The 20547-nt window shown below is 36.0% G+C and overlaps 3 protein-coding genes across 3 annotated transcripts; all 3 read left to right on the top strand.

Moving 5' to 3' along the window:
• Positions 1 to 4562: 4562 nt before the first annotated feature.
• LOC106175226 (DDB1- and CUL4-associated factor 17) lies at positions 4563 to 8257 on the top strand. The gene is made up of 9 exons (XM_086994824.1): positions 4563 to 4791; positions 5096 to 5157; positions 5369 to 5410; positions 5680 to 5776; positions 6290 to 6426; positions 6735 to 6813; positions 7161 to 7250; positions 7568 to 7675; positions 8093 to 8257. Exons 1-9 carry the CDS (start codon positions 4693 to 4695, stop codon positions 8231 to 8233), a joined length of 855 nt encoding a protein of 284 aa, XP_086850950.1. The 5' UTR covers positions 4563 to 4692; the 3' UTR covers positions 8234 to 8257.
• Positions 8258 to 8666: 409 nt separating this feature from the next.
• Positions 8667 to 17713, top strand: LOC147760013 (DDB1- and CUL4-associated factor 17-like). The gene is made up of 3 exons (XM_086996097.1): positions 8667 to 8834; positions 11045 to 11154; positions 17567 to 17713. The coding sequence occupies exons 1-3, from the start codon at positions 8682 to 8684 to the stop codon at positions 17667 to 17669; spliced, it is 366 nt and encodes a 121-aa protein (XP_086852223.1). The 5' UTR covers positions 8667 to 8681; the 3' UTR covers positions 17670 to 17713.
• A 600-nt stretch (positions 17714 to 18313) lies between these two features.
• Positions 18314 to 20017, top strand: LOC147760014 (DDB1- and CUL4-associated factor 17-like). The gene is made up of 3 exons (XM_086996096.1): positions 18314 to 18442; positions 18841 to 18996; positions 19306 to 20017. Exons 1-3 carry the CDS (start codon positions 18419 to 18421, stop codon positions 19516 to 19518), a joined length of 393 nt encoding a protein of 130 aa, XP_086852222.1. The 5' UTR covers positions 18314 to 18418; the 3' UTR covers positions 19519 to 20017.
• The last annotated feature ends 530 nt before the right edge of the window (positions 20018 to 20547 follow it).

A 20547-nucleotide genomic window follows, 5' to 3' on the forward strand; every position in this document is an offset into this window, starting at 1 on the left:
CTTTTGCGAGAATGACTTTTAAAAATGACACAGAATGAATGAAAACTGGTAAAATTTATAATCTTGGACATTATTTTAAAATGTTTAAATTAAAGTTTAAGATTATGACGTAATGCTGATTTGGCCTGGTTAATCCGCTAGCCTATGAATGAACCGACTTACACGTATGTAAATACAGCCGCAGAGAAAGAGGCGGACTACGTGCACGTCAATACTACCTGGAATGCTGCCAGGTTATCTCATAGGGAGAACCTGCGGAAAATAAATAATAAGAAAATGTCTGCAGGTTATATAATTCTGTGAGCAATATTGACAAAATAATGCATTACATGTAATATAGGAGTAGCAGACATACCAAATAAGGACTGATTCATTTTTTTTTCGTGTAATAATCGCCAAAATAACAAATATATAATTTCCATCTTATATCTCCCTAAAAATTTCGACCATGCTTAGAAGTTGCCGCCAATATTCAGCTGTTTCACATAGTAATGACGTAGAGATATTTCATTTGACCACCCAGAATTCCTAAGCGGCGCGGCAAATGGATTTCTCCCATACAAGGTATTGCGACTACGATAAGTTTAGATCGATCGATACTTCGTATCAAATATAACAGGCGGTGTACTCCGCCCTAGCGACTGTTGTGACAGCAGCTACTTGAACTAGATTAAGGACATTATAGTACGGATTCGAAGGCGGGGATACAAATTAATTGGGTTAAGAGGGGGGGGGGGGGGGATGTGCAGCTCTTCTTTCTTTCTTTCTTTCGTTCTTTTATATGAACTGTCACTGGAGTTAACAATAACGCGGAATATTTCTAAATGTCCTAAATATCAATGTGTTTTTTTTATTATTTTCAATTAATTTTCATCATTTTTTGTTTAATTTATAATTGAATATGTGATTTGGTGGAAAATTGACAAATAAAATAACAACGTTTTATATAAGGCAGTTTTTCTGACATGATACAATTTTATAATTCGTATAGGAGCAGCTTATGGCAAGCACATTAAGGTCACGCTGTTATATTTACATATTCAGGGGCGGATTTAGGCCGTCTTCTGGGTCTTCCAGAAGACGGTCAGATTTTCAAGTTTACATTGAGGGGTATCTAATTTTTTCTGTCGGAAGACGGTCAAAAATGGAGGACGGATCAACAAAGATAATTTGGAAGACTGTCAGAAAATATCTCTGAATCCGCCCCTCCATATTTATACTGATATTCATGCTCATAGTTTCCTTCAGTCGCTCTATTTATCGAGCGCAAATATACTTAACAACGCATACCAGCGCTGACTTCCATATTGCTATATATGATGGTCCTTTTATAATGAAATGTGGAGCATTCTACATAGCCATTATTTTGATTTATAGCCAGTAAGTCGTCTGGTAATCAGTCATAAGAGGAGAGATAACGGCGTTGTGAGGAGAACCGGTACACGGGCACGCGGAGTGCACTTGGGGCGCGTTCACACTGAGATTAGATACATCGATCCAAGTGAGCGTAGTCATAGGCAACCTCTGGATAAATTGATCTCTCTCTCTCTCTCTCTCTCTCTCTCTCTCTCTCTCCCCATTTAGTCGAACAAACCTCATTCAAACTATAATATACTATTTAAATCGCGCCAGGGATTAAAAGAGCTAGGACACAAGTTTTTAATGTCACCGTAAATATTGCGGTCTTCTGAGACCCAGGTTTGCAGTTTCGATAATTAATTACTTTGCCGTGACTTTTTACGTCCATCAGAGAAAGTCTGTTTTTAAATTTAATGTTTGTTCACTACTTGTCGAAATTTTTTTGTCTCTGCTTCTGATAATCAACCTCTTTAAATATAGACTTAGACAAAGAAGCATTTGTGTGTTAATCCTAAAAATAAGGAAACAAGGAAATGCAAGGTAGGCAGAATTTACACAAAGCAACAGAGGTCAAATTATGATAAATTAACCATTACTCACGTCCACTTGAATTTAAGAACTTATGTAAAATTAACGGAATGTACGTCATTTAAAACTAGTCTCCACACTGTTTAGAACGCTCCATTTTAAGACAGTGTGAACGCTGCAGTCTATGGAATGTGATTTAGCAGTCTGCGGTTTTAAAATAAGTCGATGTATTCTCGTTACGCCTCCTCTTTTACATAATTAGGAATTTCAAGAACAGAGTTCTTTTTTCTTGTGGGCCTTTGATTTTCTTTTCATCTAGAGTGACCTATAATTTACAACTTTTCTTTTTTTCCCATCGCCATCGCAATATGCAGGTGGACACGCTAGTTTTCCCTTGTCGTGCTGTATTGGGCAATCAATGTGCAATGGAAATGCTAGATATTATTTGAAATATATAGATAAATCATAAGCAATTGGTGATATAATTAATAGCAACAGTTTGTTGGTAGTTTTACCACCTAGTCAAGAACCGTTACAGTTGATCTAAAAGAACGTTTTATTATGCATGTATTTCACATGAAACCTCATAATTATGAATACCTCTAATGTTCCAGAAACAGATTGAAATCGCCTAACTCAAAAAGCACCGTTTTTTTCTTCACATTAAGGGAATATATTTTATACTCGTGCCAATTTCAGAAACATCACACACTTTACATAGCATTGTTATCATATTTCTTTAGCAATGATGGCGTCTCAAGGATCAAGTTTGTTCACTGTACTGGCAGATACATTGAAATCAGTGTGCTTGACACTAAACAATCACGTCGCACGCACACGGCATTCTGGCGCCTTACACTTATTATATATGCAATATTACAACACGCGATGTGTGCAGTAAAGTCATTAATGTAGTAAAGTAATAAAATGGAGAAAAAATGATAGGCCTACGTGTATCTCGTTGTTGTATTCCGATTACTACCAGTAATGTTAATATATCATGAAAAATGTTGTAATGGTGTGAGACTGATTCAGGGTTGCAAACTGGGCACACACTCACGCACACACACACACACACACACACACACACACACACAAACACACACATACAAAGAAAGGAAAGAAAGAAAGACGCTAAGGTCTTTTATACTCAATTCTATAAAATTAGTCTACTAGCACCCAGACTTAATGGGGCCGTAGCGATAGTCCGAAGGTTCAATAGTCCGAAGGTTCATTGGTCCGAATGTTCACTATAGAACCTTCGGACCAATGAACCCTTGATTAAAAAATCGATAAAAATGTTACCGCTTTTCGGACCAATGAACCTTCGGACCAATGAACCTTCGGACCAATGAACCTTCGGACTATCGAGACGCCCCCGACTTAATAACAGGCAGGACACTGGGAATAGAGAATGCTGCAATCCTTTCTTTGTAAGAGATCTACGAGTAGTAAAATAATTTTAATTCTCCCTTTAAAAATGAATTTTATACTTCAGTATCAAAACAGTGTTCAACTGTCGACAGAGATTTTATTCCTTATGAAACCCTACCCAAAGCAAATTGTTCGGTCAACAAGTCGATTATTATTATCTCAAGTTGACCGTGGCTATCAAACAAGTTTTCCTTTTCATAAGCGAATTATCGGACCAGAAATAATTCAAGACGATGGGCAATTATGGGACTTTGAATGCTTGTTAATAACCCGCAATATGCTATGCGACTAGAGCTGCGACCAAAGCTGCTTATTACCATCGGTAATTACTAGAAGGCTGACCACAAACGACCTCCAGAAGTCATGGCGAGGTCAGTGAACTGAACTGAACTGAATCTTTGTTAAGGGGTCAAACACCCTGAGTTTCTTAGGCTTTAACAGCGTCAGCCACTGCAGTGGTGGATTTAGAGAGTGTGGGTGTCAGGGGGGTCCTGCATCCCCCCCCCCCCCCTTTGATTTCTGAAAAAAAAACAACATCAATTAGAATTTTGACTAACCGAGTCATAGTTCTAACCCGAACCAAATGCCATTGTTCTCCCTCTAAAATATCAGTTTTTCGGGGCCCTTCACCCCTTTTTTTTTCGCTGAAACGATATTTTCCCACAATATAACGTTTTACGGGGACCTATATGCTGGCAGAGATTAGGGTCAGTCGATGAATTTGAACTTCTGGGTGAGGTCATTGCAGTTCAGAGAAATTAGCCTCAGCACATAAGTCAGTCATAAATGAATAATTAATCATAGTACTGACATTAAGTGTTTTATTTCTTGGTCTTTACTGAGCGCTGACCTCTCTCCAAGAATGAACTTATCACCTCTCTTTCAAGCAGGTATTTCTAGTCCAATGAAGAATATTTGAATATAAAACAAAACAAAAGAGACAGAGAAAAGTGGGTATGTCCTCACAGACTGAATATGTATACTTCCTTAAGCAACCACAAAACCGCAAAACGCTGACAATGAAATTGCACTGTGAATAGCAACCGCTGTTCAAATTTTTTTTTGCTAGTCTAGACCATCTTGTATATATTTTGCTATATTGTTTATGGATAGTTTGGATTTATTTATTTAAATCAAACATGTGAAATGCTTTTTTTTTTCAACTGTAGCTGTTTTTTCACTTTGAACGTGATATTAAAGGTCAATTTTTTTTCAAGACAGAGGAGGAACAAAGACATTGTGTTAACAGCGATTGCACAACAAAATTATGAAATCTCAACAGCCGCAATATGAGACAACAAATATGGCTGCGCCCACGAAGACCTCGAGTTTGATCCTATTGTATATAAAAACAGCATCATGTGAGCAATTATGAAGAAGAACACGATTCATTTGTTGAGTCAAAGAGAATATGGTGTAAAATGTAGTTACAGACATAATTGCAATATTATGAGAGAGCTGGTTTTGCAGGTAAACTTCTACTGTACTTTACCCCACCGAACTTTTTAACTTAGTACTGAGTAAGCTGCATGAGGTCACTGGGAAAATAATGTATTGGAAAGACCGAAAACTGTGGAAAGAATTATCTCAGATTAGAAGATGCACTTATCTTAGCAGTTTGTAGCTGAAATTATTGACAAAGAATTGGTGTAAAAAGCATATTCGAACAATATACTTAGTACTTTCTATTCTTTTCATGTGTACTGCATGCAATTGCATTTGTATACTATTGATTCACCATGACATTAATTTACTGTGAATTTTGACTTTTCAGCCAGATGCTAAATTTAAGAAGATTTGGCAGCGTAGAGCCAAGCATCCCATTTTGTGTGAGGGGTAAGTATCATGGATGCTTGATCCCTCTCTCTCCTTCTCTCTCTCTATCTCTCTCTCTCTCTCTCTCTCTCTCTCTCTCTCTCGTGCACACACACACACACACACACACACACATATGTTTAGGCATAACCAGCATACATGTACATGTTTCCAATTCTGAAATTTTAATGAAAAAAATTACTAATTTTGTAATCCTTATTTGATATTTCAGAGGGAAGCTGTACTTTGACCAGTATCGGACATGCTTCACCAAGTAAGTGAATAGTTTGAACTGTGCAGTAAATAGGTTATCTTTCATCATTAGTGTATTGATGTTAATTGATACCAATTGTTTTGCCTTGTCATTTGGATGAGCTGTTCAAGCAGAGGACGGAATATTTTAGGGATAGACAATTAATCACTGGTTTTCAAGATATCATCTAATGCTAGTAACCTCTGTCAACAAATGTGTTAAGTTTTCATTGCATTGATTTGGCTTTTTGTCAGTAAAATATTTCAGTCAGTATTTTTTCTCTCTTCCAGCTACGGCATGAATGGTGTTCCAATGCAACTGTATAAACTGCCACATTGCACCTCAGCACAGAAGATAGAAGAGGGCATCATATGTCAGTCCACTTTGGTAAGATGATGTTCATTCTGTGCTAAAACTTTCAGTGCACCAGAATCTGCAGGGGAATCTGTGGACGCAAAGCAGAAATTTTGTCAAGTAACAAAATATTATTGACCCAGGGATGCCAGTATCTGACAACATGAATTCTTGTAAGCAAGTTCATTCTCTATTTCTACAACTCTATCAAGATCAGTAATAAGCAGTAGTTTTGATTAATTTCACACACACACACACACGCACGCACGCACGCACGCACGCACACACACACACACACACATACACACACACACATGTGCATGCACCCACATACTAGTATACACTTTTGAAGCATAAAATTTGTCTTAGAATTATATTTCATAGTAATTTGTAGATTTGATCTTAAGAGCAGCTGTTTCTTGATCTTAAAGCATACAAACCCTTTTTCCCTTCCTGTATGCTCATAAGCACAGATGTTCCCTATTTAAGCATAAAATTGTCTTAGAATTCATACTGATTTGTGCTATGTATTTACATATATCTCAGGAGGACCTGTGTCTTGAACACAAGGGCTACAAACCTGCCTTCCTGGCGCTGACTGCTGACAACTGGTTGGTAAGACATGACCTGGAGACGGGAGACAAACTGCAGGAGGTCTTCCTGTCCAACAAGTACAAGTTTAGGTAGTGACAGCTTATCATTTGATTGAATTAAATTGAACTATTGAATTACTGATTGGATTTTATCAAGTGATTAATCTATATATATATTTATTTATTCATTTATTCATCAGTTAATTGAAAGAATATATAAATGTTTATATTACTCTATTATTTATTTATTTATTTATTCTTATGATATTGAATGAAATTAGGTAACTAGGTTGCACTCTGGTGATATTTTTACTCGCTCACTCAGCTCTGTGCATTAGATACACTTGGAATGCATGCATGGTTTCAAAAAGAAGTCTCAAAGCAGGTTTATATTGCAGACACCTGTCCTGGGAGTCCGACCTTTATACCATTGTTCTGCGCTCAACACACAGCAAATTAGCAAGTGTGGCCCGTCAGGTAAGTGCTACTTGATGACATACAGTAACATTTTATGAAAAGTTTGTACAAATTAATATTGAAATCACTTTTGCTTATATTTGAATCATTTCTGTTGGGTGATTTCTGTTATGGAAAAAGAGATTCTTGAATTGTAGTCATGATGGTAAAAATAGACCTTTAGAACTTGAAAACGGGTCTGAATAAAGTCATTTTATATCTTGGTTTTGGCAGTATAAAATAAATTTGGATGATGATGATAGATTTGGCAGACCTGAATGACTGGATGGGAGAGTGTTCAATTACCTGGAAATTTAGATTTGTGCCATGTACAGGTCTGATTCTCATGATTGTGTTTGTTGTGACAGGCAGGGTTCACACACTCTCCCCTGATGTCTCTGGCTGTGTTCACAGTCTTTCCTCTCAACATTGTAGCTGTAATGGAGGTCAGTAAGCAGGTGGGTAGCTGAAAATTATAAGATAAAAGAGATCAGTATTTCTCAGTCTGAATAATTGTTCAAACATGGTTGCAGTACATGAATGGTTACTATGCTTTGAAAGTTCTTAGATATAGATATATCTTTGTGAATTGTTTATACAATTTGTTCTCATTATATATAATATTTGCTTCAGTAAATTATTTGTGGTCAAAATTAAGAAATCTGTTCATTCCATCCTGCTCTGTTCTCTACTTTTTCTCTTTTGGAATTTTTGGAATAGAAAATTCAAGATTTGAAAGATTCTCCACTCCAGTCCAAATTATTCTATTCTCTAGGTGTTTGGTCATGATGTGACAGATGCTATGATATCTCAGGGACTTCTAGTTGTCATGCACCAGGGCGGTGGAGTCAGATTGTACAGCTTTGAAACCGTCCTGCTGGAGGTAGAGTATTGGGGCTGGCCTGTCTTGCTTAAGACTCCCTCTTTCATTATACTCTTAACCCCCCCCTCTCTCTCTCACACACACACACATACATACACTTGTACACACACATTCAGATACACTCATATAGAATGGTATTTTGCAAAATTGGTGCGACAAATCTTAACAGTTTACACATTTAATTTATTAAATAATTATGTATCTGCCACAGAGATGGCACAAGTAAATAAATGTACACATTTCCATGATTTAGTGTGTATGATTTTCCTGTTTATTATTAGACAAATGACAACAAGTAAAATCTCATTTTGGATCTAAACTGGTTCAAGATACAGTCATTGTCTGAACAAACAGACATTCAGCCATGGTTATACCTCAGGACTACATTCTCTATAATTATAATTATCCTCTCCCCAGGGAAAACAGTTTAACCTCAGTCTTCAGAGCACACATTCTGGTGGAAGAGGAAAGACAGGGTCTTACCCAGACGGCATTCCTTGTAATGTTAATCTGAAAGGTAAGAACATGTGTGTTATAGTTGTACAGTGGGTAACTTAGCTTAGAGGGCAGTTATAAACAGGTTACCAGAAGCTTTGCATTTCTTTGTGAAACTGCTTATGCATTTTTCTGACACAGTTCATGCTGTTGTCTCAGAGATCGAGGTTGTAATAAATTTGAAAGTGATGAGCTTTTTTGATTTTATAATTTACTTCAAATTTGTTATCCATTGTTTCCTTGACTAATTATAAAAATATTTATTTATTCATAATTTTTGATGCATTTTAAACAGTTTTGCAGAAAAAAAAAACAATTATTGTTCTAAAACTTTGAAATTACATTATTTTTAGCATAATATTCATGAAATATATATGTAGTGAAACCAAAAGCAAAGTCACTGACAAGCATACAAAGATATATTAAAAAAAACATGTTATAGAATACCACTAGTAAGGCAAACACAAACAACTGAGTAGATACAAAGTATTTTCTTTATTTTAAAATATTGATGTGTATTTCCACAGAGGCGCCCCCTGTGTTGTTCCATGTGCGATGTTCGGAGCACAACCTACAGCTGGGTGGAATACCCTGGCATTACATGCTCTGCCCCCAGGGACAGAGAGGCTTCTTCCACGTCTACTCCCTCGACAAACAGCACTTGGTAATTAAGATACAGATATGTTAGCAAATTCAAGAGTCAGGTGCATGGTTTAGTAATGATCCGATGGGGAGAGTTGTGAATTTATAGATGATACACTAACTGTAATTTTAAGTCACAAATTCTTTAGATTAGAACATCTCTATTGAGCAGTAGCAACAAAATTGAAAATCAGGCTACCCTTTAGTTTTACTCTATCTGGTAAACACATGACTAATGCTATATAGGGGAAAAAAATGACATCAGAATAATGTTTGTAAAAGATAGATATTTTCCCCCATTGGAAAGATCAAGTCATTATCATACATGAATGATTTATATTTGTTTGGGTATTTCTTTTTCATTATAAGAAGTTCCCATAAAAGTCAGTTAATCCACTTATCTGCTAAAATCTTTCTGCAAAATTGTTATAATTAATGAGTTATAAGCATTATACACTCTTGCCCAAAATGGTTGGTACACGGAAAGTTGGGGATACATATCGCCCTGTTTCTTTCATTATTATTGATATTATCAAATTAATACTGTTTATATTGTTAAATGTGTGAAGCTGGAGGATTGGTGAAGTCAAGGAGAAACAAACAATGCAAATGTGAAAAAAGCATTAATTTATTTGGTTTTTTTTTCTCATGCCCCCCAAAAGAGTACTTTTTTTACATAACAGTACCAAGGGAAAAATTAAACATAAATTTACACTGTGATTGACAATTAATATGAAATTAGGAAAAATTGTCAAGAAACATCTTCAGAGTTCATTTTTAATCTAAGTAGCGGGTATGCCCACCCCGAGCTTGGATAATGGCCTCCAAATGGCGTGGCATACAGTGAACTAGAGTTACAGCGCTTTGGAGAGGAATTCTGGTCCATTCATCTTGAAGGGCATCTCGCAGTTCATCTAGATTTGTAGGGGGAGGGTTTCTCCTTTGAATAGCACGACCAAGTTTGTCCCACATGTGCTCAATTGGGTTTGCATCTGGGCTTCTTGCTGGCTGTGGCATCAGCTGGATGTTGTTTTGTCGGATATAGACTGCAATTAAGCGGGCTGTGTGGAGAGTTGGGTTGTCATGTTGCAATCTAAAATTGTCTCTGTATATCCCTCTTGCAAACGGCTCCAGGTATTGCTGGAGAATGTCTCTGTATCTGGCAGCGTTAAGGTTTTCATCCAAAAGAGGCAATGGGCAAATACCGTTGCTGCAAATGGCACCCCAAACATGTACAGAACCACCTCCTCCAGCTATTGTTTCCTGAATATTTTCAGTTAATAGCCTCTCCCCAGGGAGCCTACGCACTCTCATAGCTGGAGGAGGTGGTTCTGTACATGTTTGGGGTGCCATTTGCAGCAACGGTATTTGCCCATTGCTTACTCTGGACGAAAACCTTAACGCTGCCAGATACAGAGACATTCTCCAGCAGAACCTGGAGCCGTTCGGAAGAGGGATATACAGAGACAATTTTGGATTGCAACATGACAACCCAACTCTCCACACAGCCCGCTTAATTGCAGACTATATCCGACAAAACAACATTCAGCTGATGCCACAGCCAGCAAGAAGCCCAGATGCAAACCCAATTGAGCACATGTGGGATGAACTTGGTCGTGCTATTCAGAGGAGAAACCCTCCCCCTGCAAATCTAGATGAACTGCGAGATGCCCTTTAAGATGAATAGACCAGAATTCCTTTCCAAAAAGCTGTAACTCTAGTTCACAGTATGCCTCGCCGTCTGGCGGCCATTATCCAAGCTCGGGGTGGGCATACCCGCTATTTAGATTAATAATGAACTCTGAAGATGTTTCTTAACATTTTCCCCTAATTTCATATTAATTGTCAATCACAGTATAAATTTATGTTTAATTTTTCCCTTGGTACTGTTATGTAAAAAAAGTACTCTTTTTGGGGGCATGAGAAAAAATAACCTAAATAAATTAACGCTCTTTTCACATTTGCATTGGTTGTTTCTCCTTGACTTAACCTATCCTCCAGCTCCACATATTTAACAATATAAACAGTATTATTTTGGTAATATCAATAAAAATGAAAGAAACAGGGTGATATGCATCCCAAAATTTCCGTGTACCAACCATTTTGGACAAGAGTGTACTTCAACACCTAAATATCAATCTTTGAATAATACTGTATAAAAAAAACACATGCACAGGCATTTTATTTGGCCATGAAAGTACAACTTCAGTAATTTTCTATTGGTCTCTGCAGGCTGAGGAGGGGGTCCTGGACATGGAGATCCTCTCTGTGGAACCTGACAAAGCTTTCTTCCATCCTGATGACTCAGGTAGAATAGTACATGTAGGACCTAACCAGCTCAGGTGAGATAAAGGATGCCACACACATACATATATATATATATATATATATGCAGCCTCATACACACACATTTACACAAACACATACACAAGAATGCATATGTACACGCATGCATGTATGCAAATTCACACAAGCACATGAACACATACACACACACATACACACATACACACACACACACACATACACATACACACACACATACACATACACACACACACATACATACACACACACACACACACATATACTTGTCTATGTGTACCAACCGAGGACATCAGCACAACACCATACAACCGAGGACATCTTATTCCTTGGTTAAATCAAAATAAAAACATTCAATTTAGGGTAAAATCTATTCGAGTATGAATGTTATAAATTAATTTTTTATAAAAACTAATTTTTTGCTGACAAGAATTTTACATTCTAACCGAGGACACACAGGGACACACACACGGACAGACACTACACATTACAACCGAGGACATGCATGCATCTACATGTAATAATGATTGTACTTTTAATGCAAAGCAAATTTTATATAGCGTTACTTTGCAGCAATTCACATTTTTATGAAATTCTTTCATATTTAAGGTAAATTCCAAAATAACACCAGAGGTGATGATTAAATGAACAGTTATACAATATTTAATGCTGGGCTTTGCCACTTTTTTAGAATTGAAGATTATGAGATAAAACATCAATTAATTTAGGAAAAGAAAGGATACTGATGAAATAAAATAAAAGACCAAAGAAATTCGTTTTCAAACATTTTATTTTCATAATGCTTATTTTCTATTTAGCACTCTTTTATTATCATGAATTTTATATTTTGATAACACAAAGTGTCGTCCATTGGATACAGACTTGCACAGTACACAATTTTACAATTGAGGACATCATGCCAGCAGCACCCAAAATTGTGCTTTCTTCCAATTTGATGCAATATTATATAATGCTTAACAGCATAATGATCATCAATTTTTTATAATAAAATATTAGTATCATGAATATTCAGAAAATGTGACTAGCAAAGGTTTTCAGGTTCATGGAACTCCAAAGTCATACTTTGAAAATGCTAAATGTATACAAGACAGCACTGTACTGAAATGGGTTTCTTTCCATTTTTAACTTTTTTACATAAAATAATACAGTTTACTGCCATTTCACATGATCAACTAAGAAAATTGTTGAGATGGCAAAAATATCAATATAACAAGTTTAAATGTCCAATTTCCTCCATTCCGAACATTGTGAATGATTGAATCTGACAAACTACAATGATACGAGTTCATTTCCATTTTGGCACTTTTTTTACACAATACAAGATAACAGGTTTACCACCATTTTTATATAATCAACTAGCAATATTGTCAAGACGCAGAAATTGTCAAACAACCCATTTTACATATCTAGTAAATTCAATAATGAGACTTGTTACATGCCTGACAATCAAATCTGAGGAAAACCACTTATATACAAATAAAAGCTGAAGTCCCTCAAAACTCAACCAATCAATCTTATTTTTAAATTTGATTTGTATATAGATAACATTGATCACTCTTGTGAGTTTAATGACAACAGGCCTATCGGTTCTCCCTGAAATGTGCTTACAGTGTTACTAATATGCTTTTACTAATAATCATCAGTTCTGTGAGTTTCATGAAAACAGGCTTTAAGTTATTAGTTCTCCCTGAAATGTGCTTACAGTGTTACATATATGTTGAAAAAAAAAAAAAAAAACAGCATAAAATTTGAAAGAAAAGGGCCTGGTCTTGCTGATTTTCAATCTTGACCATTCTTTTACTAATAATCATCAGTTCTGTGAGTTTCATGAAAACAGGCTTATTGGTTCTCCTTGAAATATGTTAACAGTGTTGCATGTACACTGAAAAAAGGAGAAAAAAATGCAAAACTTTTGAAAATAATCACCCCATTTCCTCCATTTTGAGACACTGTATTACACAGTACATGATAACATGTTTACCGTCATATTTATATAATCAACTAGCAATGTTGTAAAGATGCAGACAATTTCAGAGAAACACTAACATATTTACATATCTAGTTAATTCAATAGTGGACTGTTTACATGCCTGACAATCAAATCTGAGGAAAACCACTTATATACAAATAAAAGCTGAAGTCCCTCAAACCTCAACCAATCAATCTTATTTTTAAATTTGATTTGTATATAGATAACATTGATCACTCTTGTGAGTTTAATGACAACAGGCCTATCTGTTCTCCCTGAAATGTGCTTACAGTGTTACTAATATGCTTTTACTAATAATCATCAGTTCTGTGAGTTTCATGAAAACAGGCTTTAAGTCATTGGTTCTCCCTGAAATGTGCTTACAGTGTTACATATATGCTGAAAACAAAAAAAAAAAAAAAAAAAAAAAAACAGCATAAAATTTGAAAGAAAAGGGCCTGGTCATGCGGATTTTCAATCTTGACCATTCTTTTACTAATAATCATCAGTTCTGTGAGTTTCATGAAAACAGGCTTATTGGTTCTCCTTGAAATGTGCTTACAGTGTTACATATATGCTGAAAAAAAAACAGCATAACATTTGAAAGAAAAGGGCCTGGTCATGCTGATTTTCAATCTTGATAATTCTTTTTAATTTACTAATAATCATCAGTTCTCTGAGTTTCATGAAAACAGGCTTATTGGTTCTCCCTGAAATGTGCTTACAGTGTTACTTATATGCTAAAAAAAAAAAAAACAGCATAACATTTGAAAGAAAAGGGCCTGGTCATGCTGATTTTCAATCTTGACCATTCTTTTACTTATAATCATCAGTTCTGTGAGTTTTATGAAAAGGGGCCTATTGGTTCTCCTTGAAATGTGTTAACAGTGTTGCATGTACAATGAAAAGAGGAGAAAAAATGCAAAACTTTTGAAAATAATCACCCAATTGCCTCCATTTTGAGACACTGTATTACACAGTACATGATAACATGTTTACCGTCATATTTATATAATCAACTAGCAATGTTGTAAAGATGCAGAAAATTTCAGACAAACACTAACATATTTACATATCTAGTTAGTTCAATAACCAAACTGTCAACATGCCTGACAATCAAATCTGAGGAAAACCACTTATATATATCAAAACAAGGCACAACTTCCACAAAACTCAACCAATCAATCCTATTTTCAAACTTGATTTGTATATTGGTAACATTGATCACTCCTGTGAGTTTAATGACAACAGGCCTATCGGTTCTCCCTGAAATGTGCTTACAGTGTTACTTATATGCTGAAAATGGCAGAAAAAAAACAGCATAACTTTTGACAAAAAATGGCCCGGATATGCCGATTTTTGATCTTGACAACCCTTTTACTAATAATCATCAGTTCTGTGAGTTTCATGACAATAGACCTATTGCTTCTCCTTGAACTGTGTTTACAGTGTTGCATGTATGCTGAAAAAAGCAAAAACAACAGCAAATTTTCTGAAAAAAAAAGCAGCCCATTATGAAGATTTTCAAACTTGACCTGCGTTTAACTAATATTCATCAGTTCTGTGAGTTTCATGAAAATAGACCTATCGGTTCTCTTTAAAATGTTGCATCGCATATAATATTATGCTGAGAAAAGGGAAAAACAGCAACTTTGTAAAATTGGCCAGATCACACTGATTACTTTGATTGCAATTTATATAGCATTCCTTCTGGGAGAGATCGATCCATAGTTAGTACGATAGGATCTGGGAACGGTCCCTTAATCGTTTTTGCCGTGTGCATATCCGAACTGTAGGCCTATATATCAGGACGCGTAATTGTCGGGGCGTCTTTTTTTTTTTCTTTTTTTATTTCACAAAGCGGTTCTTGCAAATGCGGTGTTTATGAATATGTGTGCTCTGTGTTAGCGACATGGACCGACAGGGGCCCATTCAAAATATAATTTCACTTCAGTTGTTAGATTTAGTATTTATTCTAGCAGCCAGGTGTATAACAAACAGGTCAGATCTACAGGTGAAAAGAAGTGACTGTAGTTCGCAGAGCCATTATGTAATAATAAATGTTTCATAATGTCATAGCCTTCTTCAAACTGTCAGGGGTAGATTAATTCATAGTTAGCTAAGGGGCCCTTTACACTGGACGGCGTCCTTTCTGCGTCCTGTAGTACGGATCCATTTGAGAGTACAAAATTATAATACTTAACTTTCTGACAACTGGCCAATCACCAAATATTCATTTTTTTCAACCAAAGCAATGCTTGTACCTCCTTTCTACGACCACAGTGATGCCAGTTTCTTGGTCGCACAAAGGACGCCGCCCCAGTGTAAAGGGGGTTTACGGACGATCCATTTACCCTTTTCATTTACTCTGAAGTATCGAATAAAAGAACTGATGGAATAAAAGTACTGGGTGGAAAAAATCTCAAAATTTAATAAAAGTACTGATGGAATAAAAGTACTGGGTGTAAAAAATCTCGAAATTTAATAAAAGTACTAGATGGAATAAAAGTACTGGGTGGAAAAAACCTTTGCACCACTCCCCCCCCCAAAAAAAAAAAAAATGAAATAAATAATTATAAATAAAAGTAAAGAAGAAGAAGAGAAAGAAAAAAGCTAGCTATTGATCATTGTAAAAAAAAAAAATTCACCAGGTAAAATTCACTCAGTATTATAATTTATCTTAATATATATATATATATATATATTTGCCATGAGTTAAATTTCATAATCGTCAGGGGCCGAAGACCCAGATATGTCGCACCTAAGCCGCCTCCGAGTGCCATACGGAGACGTTATTCATAGTAAATTTATTCTCAGATATAAGGTTCGTTTTGCATACCTGTAAACTCCTAAGGGTTTATCTTACATAGAAATGTGATTTAACATCGTTTAAATCATAAATCGGCATGAAATAATTGACGTTTGAAAACAGGCACAACTTCTTTGCTGCACTTGAAATGATCTCCTTAGCTATAAATATGATCCTATCACCTTGCGACATTGCATCATTCGATCGATGTACATGAGTAGTTGTCACTGTTGAAGGGAAAGCACGTCTATTTATAGGAACTGAAATCAGGTGACGCATGTACTGTTGTGTTCAGAGAGCGACTTCCGCTTGACCTACTTTCCAGTGCTGTTGGTAGAACAGTCGGTAATGAGTTGAGATCTCAATTTTCTTCTCATTATACTTCAATTTAAGAAAATAAAAAGCGTGACTTGTACTTGTGTAATTTCCCACCGGTACAATATGTATTTAATAAACATACCGGGTGGAAGATTTTTGAAAAATTAATAAGCGTACTGGGTGAAAATGGAGCGTACCGGCGGGAAGAAATTTGGAAAATTAATTAACGTACCGGTACGTTTATTTGATACTTCAGAGTAATTCTTGCACCCTCAAAAGATTGTCGGTCCTAAGATCTACCGAGTGAGCCACAAATTCAGACAGTTCTTCTTTATTTAAACCACACCAAGTCAGTTGTACTAATAAAGAAGCGTGCCGTAATATGTAGGTGCGATGATAGTTATGTAGTTACGTAACGGCCTAGGAGAGCTTAATTTGATAAAAAAGACCTTTAGTTTAAAAATATGAACTTACTGAATATATAGACATCTGAGATATAACATTAGTTTCAGTTTAGTCTGCCCTTTACAGCACAACCGAGGACGCGGAATTTGGTCCGCCCTTAACAGCACAACCGAGGACGCGTGTGTATAGCCCGATTTCAGATAAAAAGTTGGACAGTATTTCTGATACACTCGTGGCGGGAATTTGGCCCGCGCTATACAGCATAACCGAGGACTGGCTCAGAATAGCGTCAAATTTCACCACCTAACTTGAAATGGGCCCCTTTATGCATTCCACTGCTTATGTCAACCGAGGACGTCCTCGGTTGGAGGTGTGTCCTCGGTTAGTGGGTTTCGGGCGGGTGTGTGTCCTCGGTTAGAATGCGTGCACAAGAGCACATACACACACACACACACACATACATACACACATACACACACACACATACACACACATACACACATACACACACACACACACACACACATACACACATACACATACACACACACACACACACACACATACACACACACACACACACACACACATACACACATTCACTCAGTTGTACACAAGTATTATACACACCAATGTGCATGCACACACACAAATATATGCACACCCAACCACACACACACGCACACACGCACACGCATGCACACCCTTACGAAAAAGTCCTATAGGATCCTATAAGATCCTATAGGATCCTATAGGACTTTAGGATCCTATAGGCCCAATTATAGGATCCTATAGGCCCATATCCTATAGGACTTTTTCGTAAGGGCACACACACACTTGTTATACATGTATATATAAGCTATTAATGTGAATGATACCTTCTACCTCCTAATTTCAAACATTGCAGGGTGTTAAAACTCACCCCAGGTCACATGGCAGAGAGATCCCGGGTCACACGATGTTACACCATCCATTCCAAGGATAATAAGACCGCCAACCAGGTGCAGTAGATCTCAGTTCTTTATTTCCAGTGTGCTGTTGTTATGAAAGTGCAGTTAAAGAATTTAAAAATTGATTAACTGTTAACATTAAGATTACCTAATTTACAAACAGTGACTGTCATTTACTTTGCTAATTATATTCCAATATATAGCTCTCATGTCACATGAGCTGCAGACTTTGACCTAATGTTGACATTGTCCTCATTTATACATTGACCTTGATCTAAATAGATTCTTTTTTTTATAATTTTATTGACATCACAAAACAAAACATACAAAACTACAGCACTAAACACATATTACAACATATATACAACAGACATAAACTAGCATACAGTAGACTCATTGAACATTAACAGCACTAAAGAGGGGAGTGACAGCATACATTGCACAAAATAACAGTGAATATAAAACCTGAATAAAGCTACACATTACACAAACTGATTAACATATATCTTAACATATAAACAAACAAACCAGCTTATAAGCATATATAAGTCGTACCGGAAGTTACACATTACAAAACTAACATTTATAATATACCATAGTCACATTGGACACTTAACTCAATATACATTATTATGCCAATTGTCGGGACTAGCAGAAAGCATCACTTCCATTGTCACACATAACAACTAACTACACATTATAAACCAACATATAAAGGTACAATAGTACATAGTAAATGGATTCTATTCCAGGATTCAGTGACATTTACGTCCTCAGGGAGAGTGGTGAAGAAGAGAATTAGTGAGGATATGTACTCTGACTGTATATTGGAGGTGAGAGGAGAGGAGTTTTGACACCTGCCCCCCCCCCTCTCCCCCCCCCCCCCCCCAGCACCACAACCACTGAAGGGTCCTGAACTGTCATTAGTCATCACCTGTACTCTCCCTCAAAGATGGAATAGGATTTTAAAAAAAATTTAAATTTGCACAGCATTAAGCTGCAATCAATGAAACTAGGACATCTGTAGAATAATACATTTTACTTTACATTTTACTTTACTATTTAATTTATATGATTGTGGAATGAAAAGTTGAAGATATTCATCTTACCTGACATTCAAAAGCAAAATTTACTATAAACACAACTCTGTGCTTGTTGAATATTATATTAGTTTCAAATATAACCATAAAAATTCAAATTGTAATGAATATAATGATGTATATTTTCACAGACAATACAGTCAGTCAACTATGAAAATGACCTTGACCTACTTATTGTGACCTCTGTCCATCAAGATGATGAGGGTCTGAGTGGGCGTGTCTGTTTCCATGACAACCAGACTGGCAAGCTGCTGAAAGAAGTCCTGCTGGAAGAACCTTGGAAAGAGGTGACCTGTTTTGAAAAAAAAAATGATGCAAAAAATATCTAAAAATATAAAAAAAATATTGTTACTTATGTACAAAGAGTGAGACATTAAGAATGAGAGATATTAAACCCTAGTCATAAATCATAATAAATTGAAATAATTTTGTTTTGAATTAAAGTTAAAAATTAAACAACTGAAAAACACTTTTGCAAAATCTCACTGAATCATAATATTCAACATGAATAAAGACACCAACGCAATGTTAAAGCAAGCTTGATTGAACTCCATTTTTAAATATTCATAATTTACATTCTTTCTTTTTATTTCCAGTTCTGTGATCATGTAATTGAGGTAGACATGGACACAATAGTTCACACAGTGAAAGGTCCAATGAGGCTGTTTGGTTGTTATATGTACAGACTGGTTAGAGACACTGCCAAGGATGACGATAACAAAGATGATACGATAAAAACAAAACCAAAAAGAAATGTTGGGGTATCAAGGACTAGGCAAAGGACTAATTTACGAACCAGCTCTAGGTAGCAAATGATGGATTTGAAATTGTTTTAGTATGTTAGCCTCATGGCAGAAACATATCAACTGTGAGATTTGGTCTCATTTCATTTAAAAAGTGCATTTTTCAGAGTTGCTAGCCTTACTGAAATAGTATCTATTTGAGTTGATTGAATTACCTTTTTCTGTCTGGTTTATTAAGTTCAGCCTAATAACTTTCTAGTATGGTGCTCTTGTTGTCTTAATGACCAGTTAACTGAAAACTGAGGTGCAGAAAAACCCGTTTGCACAGTAGGTGTTTCTGCATACATTCAAAAAAGTTAACCTTTGATTATACCTCCATTTTCAGGAAGTCTTACAGATTTTTCAAGACCATGTTATCCATACGTTTACATATATTTTGAGCTGAAATATTGGCAACCTTGAACCTAAAATATTTTCTAAACACTGGCGTGACCAGTGTAAGTGAGGTTGCATTAGATATTTTATTTTTATTGTTTATATAAACGGCAGTTTCTAAGACAAAATAGGTTAATTGTTGTCTCATTCACAGTTATGCTAAAAATGTTGATCACGTGATCAGTAAGGTCCTTCAGTGAAGGGTTCAGCCATCTTGCATTGTAGGTAAAACATGTTCAATCTCTTTGAACCATTTAATTACATTTAACTTGCAATTTTCACCTTTTTCAAGCCACTACTCTGATAACATCAAAATCGCGGGTGCGCTCTATGGTATTAATTCTATCAAAAAAAAAAAAAGGGAGGTATTTAGTGCAGAACGTGGATTGCAAAGGTGATGTCTTGGTCATTGCGTTAGAGAAGCAGAGTCTGCGTCACATCTAACACAATGTGGCTGTGTTTTGACCAGGTGTGTCGCACCAGTGCAATTATCAACACAAGTCTCTGTCACTGATCATGGACATACATAGCCACCTGTTCAAGGGAAATTTATACACATTCATTTTGTGCATATAACATACAGTGTAATTTTATAATTGACATTATTTGCACGTCAAAGCTGATTAAAAAAATTGTTACCAAAAAGTTTTCTTTTTTTTG

This window comes from Lingula anatina, chromosome 9 (assembly GCF_051362555.1).
Source record: "Lingula anatina isolate TDL-2025a chromosome 9, LinAna3.0, whole genome shotgun sequence".
NCBI classification, from domain to species: domain Eukaryota; kingdom Metazoa; phylum Brachiopoda; class Lingulata; order Lingulida; family Lingulidae; genus Lingula; species Lingula anatina.